The sequence below is a fragment of the Oryctolagus cuniculus genome, chromosome 9 (assembly GCF_051225735.1).
Source record: "Oryctolagus cuniculus isolate XC-2025 breed Fujian yellow rabbit chromosome 9, ASM5122573v1, whole genome shotgun sequence".
Taxonomy (NCBI): domain Eukaryota; kingdom Metazoa; phylum Chordata; class Mammalia; order Lagomorpha; family Leporidae; genus Oryctolagus; species Oryctolagus cuniculus.
The window spans coordinates 75,761,463-75,780,052 of record NC_142875.1 but is presented as its reverse complement, the minus strand read 5'-3'; the positions used below and the strand labels follow the sequence as shown (position 1 = coordinate 75,780,052).

The window sequence follows — 18,590 nt, the reverse complement described above, 5'->3', positions numbered from 1 at the left end:
AAATCTTCTAGAAGTCACTTAGGGATCTAGAGACAGACACGGATGAAAACTCCTGTACTGTCATATTCATATCTGTAAGAACTGTAGTTGGGCCTATTGAGAATCATTAAGATTGAAGCAGTATACATTTTGACAAATTACCGCTAAAAATGAGTTCCCACAGGCAGATACTATTAGGTTTCTTCCTGCATGGATGATTAGTGGCACCAGCAGTTTCTAATTCTCTTGCAGTGACATAACCATGTAATTGGTATGGAATGAATATTCCCCGTGCAGCCTACAGCTGAGTGATACTTACTGATCTTGCCAAAGATAATATTTCATGTATACCTTATACTAAGCACCTGAGAGGAAACTAGAAAGTGGAAAAAATAAAACTAACAAGGTTAAAAAGAAATGTTTCTATAATTTTATGAAAAATCTTAGAGTTATTTTATGGTTCAGTAAATTTATTTACTTATTTAAAATACAAGGTGGAACAGAGAGATCTTCCATCCATTGGTTCATTTCCCAAATGGTTGAAACTGCTGGTGTCAAGAACTCCATCAGGTCATCCCTTGTGGGTCACAAGAACTTGAGCACTTGAGCCACCATCCACTGTTTCCCAGGAGTGTTAGCAAGGAGTTGGATCAGAAGCAGAGTAGCTAGGACTCAAACCAGCAACTCCCATATGTGAGGTTGGCTTCCCAAGCTTCCCAACTGGTGGCTTAAAATGCTCCATCACAACACAAGCCTCATTGCATCCTTTGATAGGCATTTCTAATCAAAGCTCCAAACAGGAACTTGTTAAAATGGAGATTCCTGATTATTCTAATACACTCTAAAGTTTGAGAACCAGTGTTTTAACAGGGAAAAGAATATGTACAGATAAAATAGAAGCAAACAAAAAATTTAACAAAAAGTAATAACAAAGAAATCATAATCCAGTGCATGTTACTCATTTGGTTGCTATGCTCTCAGTAGGCTGCCCTTTTGATGAAATTTTCAAGTCTTCTCTCAATAACAGGTTTGCTTCCTAGCGTAATATTTTTTTGCTCAATAATAAAGCATTTCTGCTTCATTTCTGCTTCCTCCATAAGGCAGTCAAGTGAAAGATTAATTTATCCAGAACTTCCAATCAAATTAAGGGATCCAAAGTTAAAAACAAAATCCTAAAAGTTAGTGAGTTTTCAGGGTTGGTGGTATCAATATTACCAGGAAGTCATACTTGTAGAGATGAAATGGAAAGAAGAGTTTACCAATGGGCTCCTAGAAAATGGCCTATGCAGCATCCCTGATGGACATGGGTCTCAGGTTCTTCCTGGGAATGTGAATGGAATTAGCCCAGCATGGCATTCAGGCAGCTGCTGGGTGACAAGTGTTAGTGAGTCAAGCACAAATGGGAAATTTCAAAAGAACACGTCAAGGAACGTGATAATCTCCAGTTGAGCTTCAATTTTCTACTCAATAATGCAGCATAAACATAAGCAAGTTACAGATAAAAGCAGAAGGTACACAAGCCTGTAAAACAAGGAGCTTTGGAATATAGGAATGAAGAGACAGCTTAAGGAAATGATAGAAGCTGCAAAAGCTGTAGAGAAAAATCAGATGAAAATACAATATGGAAGGCATTGTTGCATATTCATCAGTCTTTTCAGGGAAACAAGAGAGAACAATGGAAAGCTCATTGGATTCAGAAATAAAAATCTCCTTCCCCCAATTACCCCACCAACAGTTTTGTCCCTGAGGGACCCTCAGACACTGGGCGAGTAGTTCTCTTTCAAAAGAAATGGGTGAGTTAAATTATTTCTGAGCTCTCTTTGGAGTGTAATGGAGCTCGCTCGCTCTCTCTCTCTATATATATACATATATTCTTTTTAAGATACTTATTTATCTGAAAGGCAGAGTGACAGGGGCAGGAAGGAGGGAGAGAGAGACCTTCCATCTGCTGCCTCACTCCGCCAATGAATTCAATAGCCCTGACTGGGCCAGGATGAAGCCAGGAGCCAGGACTCCAACCCTGTCTCCAACATGGGTTTATAACAGGGAGCTGTATTGAAAACAGAACACCAGGACTCTAACTGGCACTCCAATATGGGCTGCCAGTATTGCCAATGGTTGTTTAACCTGTTGCACCACAACTGGTCACTGTAACACTATGTTCTAAACCATGTTTTGGTTTTTCAAAGTGACTGTTATTGGAACTTCAATATCACCTTTTCATTAATGAATATCATATGTGTCTCCTTGTCTTCCTGTGTCTACTCAATGCATTATCAGGAAGAGTAACTAACTTGAAATGAATTCACAGCAAAATCAATTACTTTTTGACATTATTTTCTCTTTTAACTCCTTTACTAGTATTATAATCATCTTGTTTACTTTTCATTTGTTTATATTTTTCATAGGCAAGAGTTTCTCTGTGAATGCTAGGCATTATTTAGCTCCAATAATAAAACTGTATAAAACTCAACTAAAAGTATGAAAACCAAAATATTACATTTTTCTCTATCTGGAAACTCAGTCCTGAGAAAGAGTAGATTTAGGTGGTGTTGAACTTGAGTAGGCTGTTGCTTCCTCAAGGCCCTAGCTTGGAGAAGAAGAATACACAGGTAGAAAGTGGGAAGAGGTGAGAAAAGAGAGACATGACTCAGGATATTGATTTAATGTGGCATAAATTGCCAAAGCATCAAAATACCCATTGTCAAAGATCAGTAAAATTTACATATGAAGTAAAGAAATGATTTGTAGTCATAATTAATTTTGAATGATATTAAATATCAGCTTGGAGCCAGACATTCAAACTTAGGGATAGAGACATAAAAAGAAATTCATTTTATTGAGACACACAGTATATAAAAAGAAAGCTCTTTAACTTATGCCACTGACTTTCTCCATCTGAAAAGTGTGCATCATTTCTTTAATAGAAAGAACAATCTGACTCTCTGCATCTAAATGATGGTCACATGTTTCTAATAATGATTCAAAATTGAGAGGTTTGGAATCAATTTCATGGAGAGGTTCTCCATTCTTTTAATTAGCAACATGGATGGAAACCTTTTTTTTTTTTTTTTTTTTTTGACAGGCAGAGTGGACAGTGACATGGATGGAAATCTTAAAGGAGCCAAATTTCTGGTTATAAGTATCAAGACATTTTAAAAATCCAAGTTGCCTTTTCCTATTACCTGAAATTAAAATATGAAAGACACACTTCTTTGGTAAGTAGGCACTTCCTTCCTACTTTTGGGCTCAGATCTTTGTACATACAAATACTCTTATCAGAGGTACCATATTAAGATGGTATTAATCAAAAATATCTTTCCCAGGGTAGATTTTAAAATTTCTTACTAATTTAAGGATGAGACAAAGAGAAGTGTGCTTTGATCTGGAAGAGAGTGAGTTAGAGCTGGTTCCCCTGAAACCTTTCAAAGAAAATATTAATTATTTCTCATAACATTTTACATATAACTAAATTACATTATTAAATGTGTATCATGTGTTATAGCAATATGTTCTGAATTCTGTGTCTCCTACATTGAATGAGTCCTCATGGATGGAAATAAGGCCTTTGTTTTTTCTTCTACTCTCCAATTTCTGGCTCAATTACTGGCACATGGGACACAGGCAACGATTACTTATTAAATATAATAAAGTTTATTCTGTTCATTACACTTATTCTATAACCATTTAAATTTTTTTGCATTTAACATCCCTTAACAGACAAATAAAACACTTGAAGCAATTTTACTGCTTTCTAAGGCCAAGGACACAGTCCATAAATTAGTATAAGGAAAGCCATCAGTTGATAAAATCAAATATATTCCAAAATGTAGTCCCTAGAGTTCATGGGTAAGTTTACAGGAAAGAATGACTGTCACTGCTAACACCTCTCTGTGTGCAAAATGTGCTTCCAGTCCATTTCTCTTTATAGTTTGAATTCTTACTGAGATGACAGGAAAATCAATGGACTCACAGTAGGCGGAAGCCCTTTTGGGTGCTCATAACAATGCCTGGTAGGTGATGAAGTCATTGAGTGAGAAGGATCACATAGGGCATAACTAGCAATCAAGACTATGTTAAAAACAGCTAAAAACAAATTAATGCTATTTTTAGTTTGATGTAACATGTGATATGACTTATTCTAATATAAAGACATTTAAATATTCTCAAGACAATTTTTGAGAAGTCAAAGTGACCAATGAAAGTTAGTGTGTTAATCCCTAAAGCATTGCTATGTGGATTTTGAAAACTAGCAGACAATGTGAGCATTGAGTGGAAAATACTTTATCCCATGCCAATGGTTTGGCTGCATTTTCTGTTGGAAGTGCTTGAACTCTTAAATTTCCAATATAAAAGAAATTTCCAAAATAATTATAATCTTCCAGTATGCCAAGAGCATGGCTCTGAGCATTCCTAATAGCTTAAGAACATAACTTCTTGGCATATAATATGATAAGAAGTAGAAGCAACATGTTGGGTATTAATCATATTTGGAAATAACAGTTGACAGCTGGCATGGCACATTTAAGTTATAAAATTCATTTGATCATTTAACTGAGAATTTTTAAGAAGCATAACACACTCTATGCAAGGACCTAGGAATATGAAGCGATCAAAACAGATGCCCTCTTCTTGCCAGCGCTCACATTCCAGAGGGAGGAACAAAAAGTATGAAATGACAAAAATTACCTGCTGCTACAATTCTGAAAAAAGTCAGAAGTTAGGGTAGAAAAAAATAGAGTGCTGGTGATTAGTGGGACCAGGGGATGGGGTGTGTCCTGCTGTGTGAAGTCTGGCTGTTAGGCAGTGGGTTTGTAAAAAAAAAAAAAAATCCTCATTACTCAGACCATACCATATCCATGGTAGATATGCAATAAATGTTTATGACACTCAGTAAGAAAAAAAAATCTAAAAGTGTTCAATACAGAACACAAATATGCTCAGATACACAATAAAGGAAAATAAGAGTAATACTAACATGCTGTGTTCTTACCCCTATTGTTCCAAAACTCTCTGGTTTTCTTCTCATCTTTTTCTTGCACAGATGTGTCCATATCCACTTGATCAGGTACCAGAGGGACTTGGGACTTGGGATGACATTGAAGGGAGTAGGCAGAGTACCTCCTTCTTCAAAGTAACTCATCCAAAGCTTTGTTCGAGCAAATTTCCATTCTATATCTGCATGGTCCTGAATAGAAGAACATGACAACTGCTGACAGGTTTCTTAATTAATAAGGTGAGATAAATCTCACAGAGCACCTATAACCTGACTTTGAGTGGTTCTTGGAACATTAATTAAATTGCTTTTAAAATCACACCCAACTCCTGGACACAGTCGTCCTCACACTTTAGTTGGTGGCCTTCCCTGGTAAAGTCAGTTTTCATGTCACTTCTCATCCTTCTCTCTTCAGTTAAACAGATATCTATAAAACTTCCACATTAATAAGACTGCAGTGATCAATTATGACTTTAAGATGAATCTATATTTCTAGGACTATAAGTACATGTTCACTCGGCTTCATAAGATTCCAGCCAGAAACAGGATGTTAGGTCTTACCCCAGGCCTCATACTTTGTGTAGGTAGATGCTACCTTCACAGACACGTTGCCAGGAAAAGTCTTACGGGAATGTGTTGTCATGTGAGTAATTTTACCCACTTTCAAGTTGCAGGCAGGAATTCAGAGAAGTTTCTCTAACAAATATACAATAGGGCCTCTGTAACGCAGCATTGGACCTAGACAAAACCTTGTCCAAATGTAATCAGATAGGCATATGGTTACTGGTTGCCCACAGTCTGAAGCTATTTTTCCATCATTTGTTACTCTACTTTTTTAAACTCTGGGGAAACTTTGGAACATTTGTTTGATCAGATAAAGAGCAGCCAGTCTCTCCCTAAATTGGCCATAAATCTGATTTAAGCCGAAAATCTGGCAAATAAGAGGATGTAGAAACTGTGTATATGGCATCTAAAACTCAAAATAGCTAATTATTAATAATTAAAAAAGAACTCAGATTCTGGAGTAGAATGATCATGAGTTTGCGTCATCCTAGTATGTCTGAACTGCTATATGCTAATGAGTTCATTTGTTCTGCATACATTTCTACTCTGCACAATGTGGATTTTGGTTTAGATACTAGACAGATTATGCACTGAACAAGAAACATCATACCTGGAAAATGCATGGCCTTCATTGTTGCTGAGCAAATGTTTGGTTTATGATTGCCCACAGATAGAAACAAACAAGCAAAGATGTAGACTCCCTCTCCTTTTCTCTCCCCACCTCTCCTTCCTTGTCTCTCCCTCTTATACTCTCTTTTCTTTCTAGATAAGCTTATAGCTTCTGGTCAACTGTACTGCATTAGGAGAAAAAGGTGTGTATTTGCTGCAGTCTCACAGAGAGCAGAACTCAACAGAATTACCCAAGAGGAGACAAAGACAGTCAATTAGACAAAATGTTGGCCCAAGAGCAGCTAATGACTGATTCTGAGATACTCACAAATTATGGGTTACCTTGATTTAATTATATTATGTAATTGCTCTAAGTAGATGATTCCTTTGTTCATGGGTCCAGACTCTGACAGCATCACTAATAGTGTATATTATAAGATCTGGAGATGAAAAATTATAAACTGATGATGACTAAACCTACATTTCATTATCCACCTTCCATCCCCAAGTCAACATGTTAAATGTAGCTAAGCATTGTGTCTCCTAGAAAGCATGCTGTGACTCCCCCATTAATCCATGATTGTCTCCTCTTTCTGATTCAAATCAAAGGTCTCTCTTTTATGCTTTCACGATATTTTCAATATCTATTCTCTGTATTGAAATTATTTATTGATATTTTCTCCATACTATATTGTTTTGTTCATGAGTGCAGGGACATTTTTATTCTTATCCTTAAACTGATGTGTGAAGCTTTAAGAAACTGTGCTAGGTGCACAATAATATTTTGTCAATGAACAAATGAATGAGAACTGACTTTGTTTATGTCCTATATGATTGATTTTGTCTATTAATTGTTTAAAATTCCTTATTCTTCTTGCTTTACTGGATGACATTGAGCTCAGGATAGCGGGATGAAAAGAGAAAACCCTCAGTCTAGATTCTGCTGTTATTGGATAGGTGAAAGTCAAATGTATGGCCTGCCCGTGTCCCAGTGGAGCTTCATGCACAGGATGCTGGGGAGTGTATCGCCATTCTCAATGCCTGTTCTCTTCTCAAGTTTTAGAGTCTATGCTAAACAAAAATGACGATTTGAAGATGATTCTCATATCTATAACACAGTTACCTAGAAAAATACCCTCCACAAAGAAACAATATAAAATGTTATAGTATTCTTCAATAATGTTCTCTTCTTGATGAAACTGGGATGTTTAATGTTTCATGGAATCCAAATTATTGGCAGCTTCTCTGTAGCTTGATAATTGTAGGATTTCTAATCTTTTTTATATTATAAATGTTGTGGAAAGTGGATTGCATTTTGGCAATATGTTGGCTAGAGAAACTCAAATTTTGGAACAAATATACAGAAGCCATTTGTAAAATTCTCAGATTTTAAGATGCTTAAATGAAGCTCTATATATCAAAGTTCAACTCATAGGAGCAAGGCTTATCCAGAGGAACTATTATGGATTGGAAATACTTTAGTCTGTCAATCAGTTAAATAAAAGTAATCTATTCTCAAGTTTCAGGCAGTTTGTTTTTAAAAATCAATGACATTACTTTAAAATAAAAATTTGCCCCCATAAAGATAGTTTAAGTAAAATTTAGAGTACTTCTTGAAAAAAAAAGTAACCCCCAAAGTCTCAAATATAAAATATAAAATCAGCAGTTTATGGAGAAAATGGACAATCTATTAATATGCTTATATGTCATTTGTCTAAGGTGTAGATATGAAGGTCCCAAGAAATATATTTCATTCCCTTATGAAATTTGCTTTGTTGCTATACTTACTGATCATACAAATGTATCACTTCAAGTGGATAAAGGGCTTTGTCTTTCTTGTCCATTGTTGTGTTGTTACTCAATAAATATTGGTTGAATGAATAAAAACATTCAGCTAAGTGTTTTGATTTCCAGATTTCAACTTAGATACATACGGTGTATTTTTCTTCAGAATTCAAGGTTACTGCTACATCGTTTTTGTAAGCTTTAAGAAACTGAAAATTCTGGTTTTTTTCCCTTGTCAGATTTCTCTATTAGCTATTTTTTTTGTATCTTGTCAAGTTGACCCAAGTTTGCTTATATTGAGCTGGTATGTTAAATGGGCAGAGATGACGTCAAACCCAATGGGTACTGCATCAACAGAGCTGCCTGTTTATGAGTCACACATCTCTTTCTTCTTGTTACAGCCAATGACATCATGGCAAGATATTTAGCTTATTTTATAATCAGATATAAAATGGCATAACTATAATAATACTGTATATAACTATATATGGTGTTGATACTGCTCTAAAATTTCAAATTAATTATATACACATAATTCTTATTGTAAAACAGGTAACTATGTATAGATTTTATTTCCTATAATAACAAGATGGAGTAGAGCTAGGAACTGAATATTCCAGGTGAAATACTGAATTAAAATAAAGTTAGTCAACTTACAGCAATAAGTTGGTAAGAATTATTCATCATAGCTATTAACATGTTGAGTAAGACAACTAGAGAGATGACATTGTATGTCCCAAACATGGTGGCACCAACAAACTCAGTGAATTCATGCTGGGCTTTAACATTGGTCACATATAAATTGATGAGCCCAAATATTGACCAAAACAGGGATTGAAGTGTCTCAAATAACCTGGAATGGAGATAAAAGGACACTATTATTGATTTCAATAGAGCCATTATACAATAAGATAAAACATTAGAATTTGAAACTATGTATGTATAGTTTATGTATGTTATGTATAGTAGATCACTTAAAAATACATATTAACAGTATGAAAAACCTTTAAGGATAATTATAAAATCAAATTTGGTAAAAATAATTAAATGGCATTTTTATCAAACTAGCATAAACAATGTACTTGATTTTTCTAGGTGTACTTAAGTTTCCTATATCTTTGAGAGCTACAGTTAGTAACCAAGGGCAGTGGATTGCAGAAAAGGACCAAATCCAGTTTCTGCAAGCCATGAAATTAAGAATGGATTTTGTTTTCTCAAGTGGTTGGGAAAAATTAAAAAAGTGATATTTTGTGACACTTGAAAATTAAATTTTAATTTTAATGTCGTAAATGAAATTCTATCAAATCACTTTCACTCATTTGTGTTGTTGTCTGTTTTCTTTGCAGTAGAGGCAATGGCTAAAGTAGGTAGTTGCATCAAGGTACATATATCACCAAGCCTAAAATTTTTATCATCTGCTTCTTTCAATAGAAAATTTATTGATGTTTATCCTAGGGGACTGAGTGGTAGTTAATTAATGATATATCCTAAAGCTTAGGTCATGTGAGGCAAAAGGTAAAAAGTGAAAATGTTCAGGTTTCCTTTCTAAGAAACTTTACTTTAGAAATAGCAAGAAATTGAAGTAGTTTCCAGGAGGGGTTGTGATGACAAGGTTGTGATATAAAGCTAGGGAGATTGGAAGTAAGGAAGCCAATGATTTGAGACTGTACAAACTAAGCAGTAGAAAATAGATAATGAACACACATGGAGTAACAGAATCATATCCATGCTGATGCACACAGCAAAACTTCCATGTCCTAACACTATGTCCACTCCTGTTTTCCCTGCAGCTAGGTTTGGCATTGCGGTCTGCTTTTGTGAAGATCAAGGATCTTAGAGGATCAAAGAACTGAGCATGATTCTAGTCCAGAATCCAACCAGAAGAATCTAGCTAAATATGCCTGAATTAGCATTTAAGACTTAATTTTCCCAAATTTATTACTTTCTTTAAAAAAGTCAATAGTTTCATGTTTTAATTAAACAACTAGTTGTAGCATATAAAATTTAATCATTTATGATTAAAAATTTATTAAATGTCAGTTTGCTGCAAACTTTTTGAAACCCATGCATAATTTTTTTTCATAATATGAAATTTCCATCAACTTTCTGAAAGCCCCTCACATTAACTTTCTAAAACTGTTAAATGATGGAAAGGGTTATTATAATGTAGTAAAATCAATTACTCCTGATTTGATCAATTGCAGTCAGGTTGTGTTTTCCACATCAAGGTATCGTGAACTGTGGATGGTGGTAATAACTTATTCCTGAAGGACATCCCAGATGTCAGATCCCAACAGAGTTAGAATTAAGTCCAAATCACTAGTCTGAGACAAGAGTCACTGGAAATTACTCTTTGAAAAATTCTCAGGAAAAAGTAAATTTGGCATTTGCCCTAAATTCTTTATTTTTAATAACTTAAAGACAACTTCTAAAATTAACAATAATGCCCTTTGAAATTTAATGTGAAATTATTGTGTTCTTTCTTTCTAAATAGTGTGTATCTCACTGTGAATATACAAATATAATTCAGTTAGTTTTCCCCTGACATGAATAGCAGTTTAGAAACAATAACATTTTAAACAGTATAAGTTATATAATAGATTATATAAAATATTACCACATAAATCCCATAGCAGTGGCTTTTTGAAATGCTCAAATATAACAGTGATGCAGAATAAGTGGTTTGCTATAGTTGAACAGTACTTACTTGCTTCTAACTAAATAAGAGATGATTTTAAGGAAATGTTAGCAAGCCTTTTGGCAAAGTATTTAGTGACTAAAATTTGAATTTGAAAGGGGAAATTACAATAAGAGACATTCTGTGAATATCTATAGATTGTGTTCTTTCTTTTATTTACCTTTTTTTTTCTGTGAAATGAATCATTGGTAAGATTTGCAGAATTATTCTCTGCAACTAAAATATATTGAGTGCTTAGATGAATTGAGTCCTTGATGTTAAGGTATTTCTGTAAGAATCATAATTTCTTACATGGATTTTTGCAAAGGCAATATAGGTTATCATTTGAAAGCCATTGCCTCTAGAAATGTTTTTCATCATTAGTACCCCCAAATGTATGGAAAGCAATTTTTCCCGTACATTCAGGCATCATTAATTACCTTACTTCTCAGAATACCTTTATGTGACTAATATCTTCCTTGTTCTGTGGATTGTATTACTAAGACAGTGTCACGACTTCATTAGGAAATATTTGGCACAAAACCTATGTTGAAGACTAAATCCTGATCGTTTCAATGGGAAGAAGTTTTGCCTTCTTAAGGATTTACATTTTGTGTGTTGCTTTTTGAAGATATTTTTCCACTACTGTGCCTTCACATTAGCTAAGCTTTTGGTTAAATATTCACAACTGGAGAAACTGAACAAGTTAGAAGGTAATGTACTCCACAGTTGAGATTTTCCTCTCCCCCATGGGAGTAACATGATGAGCAAACATGAATACAAGGCCTGTCTGAATATTTTATGTTAGTTTATAACCATGAATAAATATTAAAATGAATAAAATATGATGCTAATTGGCCAGTTCCAGCAATTAGGAATACAGCTCCAATACACATGGAAAAGATTTGCTTAATGAGAAAATAACTGCCACAGTGGCAGGGCCCTTCTTTTTATAGGAGAGCCCCTCACCAAGGATTGCAACCTTAACTTTATAAATAGAATAATTTCAGTGACTAAGTATTCGTATCTTTTAGTCACATGTTGTTCTTCATATGTTAATGAGGAAACAACCTGAAAATATGAAAAGAGCAGAAAGAAGCTTCCACTTGTAGGGGAAGGGAGAAGCACAGTGAGACACAAAATCGCCTGAATCACATTTTGTGCCCACCTGGAGATCAGAGTCACACAGGGCATTCTGGAAAAGTCATAGTTGAGGTAGGATTTGGAGAAAAGAAATAAAATACTGCCAAGTGGGAAGACAGAACACGTGCATTCCTGAACAAGGGAAAAACGACATGTTTGGGAATTTAAACCCATTAAAAAGTGCTGAGAGAAAGTGTCATTGAGGAATTGCAAACTATGAGACTGGAAATGGAGATTAAGGGCAGATGATTAAAGGATCTAGAGTGTCAGTCTAAGCAATGTGGCTGTATCCAGCAAGGAATGGGAAGCTGTTTGAATACATTGAACAAGGAGCCTTAGATGTTGATTTAGAGACAGGAGTGGGGAATGTCTGGCATATGGGCCACATAAGACCCACAAAACCATTTTGTCTGGCCTTACCAAAGACAACCACAGGTGGGACTCAAAATTCATTGCATCCTTAGCAGTTTAATTTTTCAATTGTTAATTTTGTATGGCCTGTGATTGACATTATAAATATTTTAATGACCTTTGCAGAAAAAACTTCCCTATCCCTGGATCATTCAGGAATAGGATGGAGGGCCTAGGAAGATTGTGAGACCCCAAGGGCATCGTGTGTGTGTGTGTGTGTGTGTGTGTGTGTGTTGGATTTAGGTCTGAGTAATGATCAAGAAAAGACAATGCCAAGATAATAAAGATCAGGTATAGATAGCCATTGACCACTCACCTGTGGAAGGGATGGGGGAAGCACAGATTTTGATTTAAGTCACTGGGTAGATTATGATAACACTGATTAAGAAAGGGAATTGAGAAGGAAGAGTAAGTTTCCAGAGACTGATGAGTTCTGTTTGAGTTAAAGTTACTAGGAGACATGTACAGAGAGGTGCCTGTAACTGTACAACTTGGGGATAGAGAGCTGTGCTAGTGACATGAACATGGACGTCATCTCTTAGACACATAGGGTTAGATCCATGAGGACAGATAAGTTTTCATAGGAATATGGTTAAATAGGTCTGAGGTTAGTATGCTAGGGCAAGCCAGTATTTAAATACTATATTTAAAATATAATTATCAGAAAAAAGTGAGAAAGGTTAGATAAACAAGTATAATGGGCAAAATAGAATGGAAGTTAAAGTAAAACACATTCACAAAAAAGAAGTGTTAAACAGGGCCAAATTAAGCAGATACATTAAGTGCCCATAAGCAGTAGTGATAAGTAGGCGCTAGAGAATATTGACTAAAGTGGTTTTAGTGCAGTAATGGAAGCACAAGCCAGCTGGCACTGGAATGAAGAAAGAGTAAGAATTGAAAAGATATCTTTTTATAGACATCTTTTTGGAATTGATTGGATAAAAGGAAGGGGAGAAATAAAAATGGTAGCTAATGGAAATAGAGAATCAAAGTTCCTGCATGCTTTGTACCAAGTGGAAAGAGTGTTAGAGAAGGAACCTTGTGATACAGGTGATATAAAATACTCCACTATTAACAACAGTGATAAGGATAAGAAGAGTGGCTACTTTCTTGATGAAATGATATAATAGTCACCATGTTAGGGACTGCACATGAATTATCGTGGCTTTTAAGCCTGATATGGAATAAGATCTTGAAAATGAATATAACCTAAAATTTATGGAAGACACAGAATTACAGAAAGAAAATTGATGACCAACAAGAGTACAAAAATCAGATGTGGAGCAGGAGCCTTTAGGACACTGCACAATGATTGATGTCCATTACACAGAAACAGAGTCTTCCAGGGACAATGAACTGATGTCTAGTGCATTATCCTTAACAACACTAGAGATTAATAGCAATGTTTTATTTTTAATATTTTTAAGTAAAAATAAACTGTTACTTGCAGATTTATATTCCATTTTCTTGATAAACAGAACTCAAGTGGAATATCTGATTTATTTCAGCTGAATGATTTGGACTGATAATATTTGTGGTATCCAGTTATATATTGCCTTTGATGATAATGAAGGAAGCCATTTGTATGGACAAACCAAAACAATACAGAATCCAAACTATCCAATGCATTTGTTTTTGGAATATATTTATATTAGATATTTTGCATCACAGATTTTTTATCCATAGTCTTTTAGGACTGATGTCATAATTAGTTTTTACCAAGGAGCCAATAATGGGGTAAGAGAATTACTGGGAATTATAAGGGGTCATAAGTCAGGGCAGCAGTAGAGGTAGCCTTGTTGATTGCAGAAGAATGAAATAAGTGAGCAGCATTAAATCTTGGAACCAGAGTTTTTCCTAAAGAAAAGAGGACCTGGCAGGTAACAGAGCTCTAGGTGCAATGTCACAGTTCTTCCCAGAAGATAAAGCATGGAATCAGAAGGATATGGCAACAGACATAGATGGGGTAGTCTTGGCAAGGAGTTTGCAATCAGGGTATGCAAGAAAAAGTAATCAGTGAGTTGTGTAGGATGGAGCTGGGTAAAGAGCTCTGTGTCAGAAATCCAGGAGGCCAGCCAACACCTAGACAATACCCAGGAAGGGTGCTAAAGACATAATTCTCATTTATGAAAGGCAGGGTTGCTGAGATTTGACCATTATAAATTTCTAGTCCTAACTGTTCTGGAAAACGTAAAAAGTCAAAGACCAAAATGAGGGGATGGATAAGCTCAGATATCAAAACTGAGATGCCTTCCAAAGCTATGGTAACTAGAATGATGTCCAGTAAGAGCTTCCCCTGAATCCTCCTGCAGGAAGAAGACAAACAGGGCTGAGTGAGCTGGTCAGAAGAGGGGATAAGGAGCTGGGAAGAAGGGATAAAGTCACAAGGGGAGCTGGGACAAATTTTTGTTTCTTTTATCATTAGTGGTTTGTATCAGATGTAGCTCAGGCTGAGATTAAAATTTTACGTGTAAATAAACAAATGTTGATTATTCAAAATTAAGCTTTAATATTGAGATAGAAGATGAAACAAATGTGGAATTAATACAACAAGAGCATTTTGGCCCTAGTGTGTTTATTTTATGTGAAATTATTGTCTTCTTTAAAAATATTGTGCTGTATTACATTCCATACAAATCTATGATGGCCCAAGTAAGGTTTTTAAACATCACCCACAAATGACGTTATATTTACATGTGGTTACTATGTAGAGGAAAACCACAAAGTTTTTTGAATTATCTATTGGTTAACTATTTATCATGGTGGGAAGAAATGGACCCAGGTATGCAGAGGGGTGTTCTATGAGAGCTGCTCAATTGTGAAACACAGTGCTCAGGAGCCAGGGTGGCTGGCAAACTTGCTCATGAGAATTGCCTTGGCTTGACAATGAATCTTGCCTATTACTTATCCAGGTATAAGGGCATGGAAGGTTTTGTATACAGAATAATATGGCTATATAAGTCTTGCATTTCCATTTTGGATATTTTAGATGCTTAAATTTCTTTGTAGAGAACTAGAGAATAAGAGCGACTATTAAAGGACTGAAGGCCTTAGGAAACCATGAGGGAACTTTTAAAAGAACTTAGATTTTCTAACCTGATTGGTTTTACATATTTTCTATCTTTCAAAGTCTGAGTACTTGTAAGCTATCAATAGTACATAGCTTTCTTTTTTTATTCCAGATTCTTAAGGAGTATGAGGTCATTTAAAGAAAAGATGACTTTACTAAACCTTAAAATAAATGTACCAGGTATTTCTTTAATGTCAGAAGGGTTTATTTCTATTCAAAGACATGTTAATTCTGTTTTCTGCATTAAGAATAATTTTAATTCCCCATTTCCTTTGCAACCATTTGTCATAGGTTTTTTCAAATTCATGATGCAGTACATTCCAAATTCTGTTCAATGTTACCAATAGAAATGTGTATCCAACTTACGTTGAAAATGCATTATTCTGCTTTTCACATCGTATGCCTTTGCAGCTTAACCCTTTCGTTTCTTCATAATAGAAGTACAATTGATTAAGGCCATTTGCAAATGCTAGTAACACAAGGCAGTATATGAACAGAAACTTCAAAATGTCCAGGAGCATTCTTCCCAGAGATATTTGCAGAGGTCCCAGATGAGAATTTGCAGTAAATAGTGAGATCAGACGCAAGGAACTGAAGATGTTTGCAATAGCAAATAAAGCCTCAGCCACCAGAGTGGGATGCCACATGTCCCAAGATTCTCGTGGATTAAGAGCACTGTACTGGAGAAACAAAGGGGAAGTAAAACATACACATACATATGAAAATATCAAGTTCACACTCATGATGCTTTTTTAAGTAGAGCCAGCCACAATGGCCTATTGTCAGGAAGCTGCTGTTGTCCAGGCTGGTGATGGCTATATAAATCTATAAATATAAATCTATAAAAAATTTACTGATTTATCATCTTTGAGTTTCATTCAGGTGTGTTTTTTCATTTATAATTTTTGAGGATATATTAATTACAGTTATCCTTGAATTTTCTAATGGAGTTGAGAAAATGGAAAATATTATGGAGGAAATAAAACTCAGTCTTATTTTATACTAAGGAAAGGTAACAATATCATGATAGTAAGACAACTGTATTACAAAGGAAAAACATTAAATTTTGAAAAAAAAAAACCAAATAAAATGACCTTACTAATTCCACACAATTGCCAATTATTGAGGAATACATGTAGAATAGATTGCTTTAAAATTAGTGGAAGTAGACATTTGTTGCTGTGGAAACAGAAAAATGATCACTATGGGCAAAATTAGCAGTGCTTTGTATCTGGGTTTTTCTAACTGTGTATATAGTCTAACTTAGAAATCACCCTGGTGGTCACTAAGTTAGCAATTTTTTAGCGTTAGGATGTAAGAAAATGCTACTATCTGAACATTCGTTAACAAGATAAAATATGTGACTCAAAAATATCCACTACAGGGACCGGCGCTGTGGCATAGTGGGTAAAGCTGCCACCTGAAGTGCCGGGATCCTATTTGGGTGCCAGTTCGAGTCCCAGCTGCTCCACTTCCGATTCAGCTCTTTACTATGGCCTGGGAAAACAACAGAAAATGGCCCAAGTCCTTGGACCCCTGCACCTATGTGGGAGACCCAGAAGAAGCTTGTGGCTCCTGGCATCGGATCTGCACAGCTCTGACCATTGCAGCCAATTGGGGAGTGAACCAGCAGATGGAAAACCTCTCTCTCTCTCTGCCTCTCCTTCTCTCTCTGTATATCTGACTTTCAAACAAAATAATTTTATCTTTAAAAAGTATCTGCTACATTAAAAGTTGATCAGAAATGATTTAAAGCATATGAGATCACTTAAAATTTTAGCTTTGAATTTTTAGTATTGGGCTTGAGCTGTGACACAGTGGGTTAAGCCACTGCTTGTGATGCCAGCATCCCATATCAGAGCATCTGATCAAGTCCTGGCTGCTCCACTTTCAATCCAGCTCCCTGCTCATGTGCTGAGAGGGCAGAAGTGGAAGCTGGCCCTTGTATTTGGGACCTTGCCAGCCATGATTGAGACCTGGATGGAGTTCGTGGCTCCTGGCTTCAGTCTGGCCCAGGCTAGGATGTTGTGAACATTGGAGAAAGAATTAACAGGTGAAAGCTCTTGTCTCTGTCTCTCTCTGTCTCTCCTCACCCCTTTGCCTTGAAAATACATTAATTAATTAATTAAAAAAGAATTTTAGATACCGAGACATATAAATAACTCAATGAAATATGTCCTTGGCATTAGTGAGGTAGATCTGTATCCTATGGTAAACAGGGTCAAATATATTCTGAAACCTTTGGTTGGATCTGTATTAAAACTCAATAATCAATCAAAATCTTTTCTTCATACATATTATTAAAAATATGTCTAGACAACAGGATCTTTTCCCTAATGATTATGGGGAAAACAAAGAAAGTTCTATTTCTGTATGAATCACATCAGAATATTTCCATTCTTTTTACAGTGCATTTTGCACCAAAGACCTCTACATATATTAATCAAGTAATTCTCCTTGAGTCTTTATTCATCTCCCTGGGGAGAAAACACATCACAATGTTCCGATCTTGTTCAACACTCAGACTCTTGCTTGATTGACAATTTAAAACAATCAAGTTTGAACAAGAAGCAAATTATTTTCTATTTTTAAATTTTGATAAATGTTCTTGAAAATTCCCACACATAGCTTCAGCATAAAATAGCTAATGATTGAAGATGCAGGGAGAAAAAAAATAAGTTTTTTTTCTTATTCATTGTATCAAGTTTCAGAGTGACTTTGGGATACCAAATACTACCTACTGCTGGCGCCACGGCTCAATAGGCTAATCCTCTGCCTGCGACGCCGGCACCGCGGCTTCTAGTCCCGGTTGGGGCACCAGATTCTGTCCCAGTTGCTTCTCTTCCAGTCCAGCTCTCTGCTGTGGCCCGGGAGTGCAGTGGAGGATGGTCCAAGTGCTTGGGCCCTGCACCCGCATGGGAGACCAGGAGAAGCACCTGGCTCCTGGCTTCGGTTCGGCCATTGTGGGGTGAACCAACGGAAAAAGGAAAACCTTTCTCTCTGTCTCTCTCTCTCACTGTCCACTCTGCCTGTCAAAAAAACATACTACCTAATTCATCCAGTCCCAGTTTTTATGATACCACCTTTTCCACCAAAAGTCCAAGATCACATTCAATTTTTACTCTCTTTCTTTACTTCTCTCTTGAAAGACACATGCATTTAAGTAGAGAACAACTCCCTCCATGTTTATGGATAATTTTATTTCTCTTTTTTACCTAACATAGCTTCAGCTGTATCTCAAAATGTAAAAAATATGGGACAACAAGCATTACTATAAATCATTTTCTTTGAATTTGCCATGATATATTATACAAAGCCATGAATATAGTCAATGCTCAGGAAATATTTTCTCCTGT

The 18,590-nt window shown here is 35.7% G+C and overlaps 1 protein-coding gene across 9 annotated transcripts in view; it reads right to left on the bottom strand.

Moving 5' to 3' along the window:
* Positions 1 to 18,590, bottom strand: part of TRPC4 (transient receptor potential cation channel subfamily C member 4) — a 250,697-nt gene that overhangs the window by 13,151 nt on the left and 218,956 nt on the right. For 5 of the 9 annotated variants that reach the window (XM_051831769.3, XM_051831767.3, XM_051831770.3 and 2 more), the window contains 3 exons: positions 15,601 to 15,914; positions 8,591 to 8,786; positions 4,958 to 5,167 (listed from right to left, as the gene is read on the bottom strand). In XM_051831769.3, the coding sequence (XP_051687729.3) occupies positions 4,958 to 5,167; positions 8,591 to 8,786; positions 15,601 to 15,914 (720 nt within the window). The remainder of the gene's footprint in view (positions 1 to 4,957; positions 5,168 to 8,590; positions 8,787 to 15,600; positions 15,915 to 18,590) is intronic. The other 4 variants (XM_002721087.6, XM_002721088.6, XM_089303688.1 and 1 more) reach the window with 1 other exon arrangement.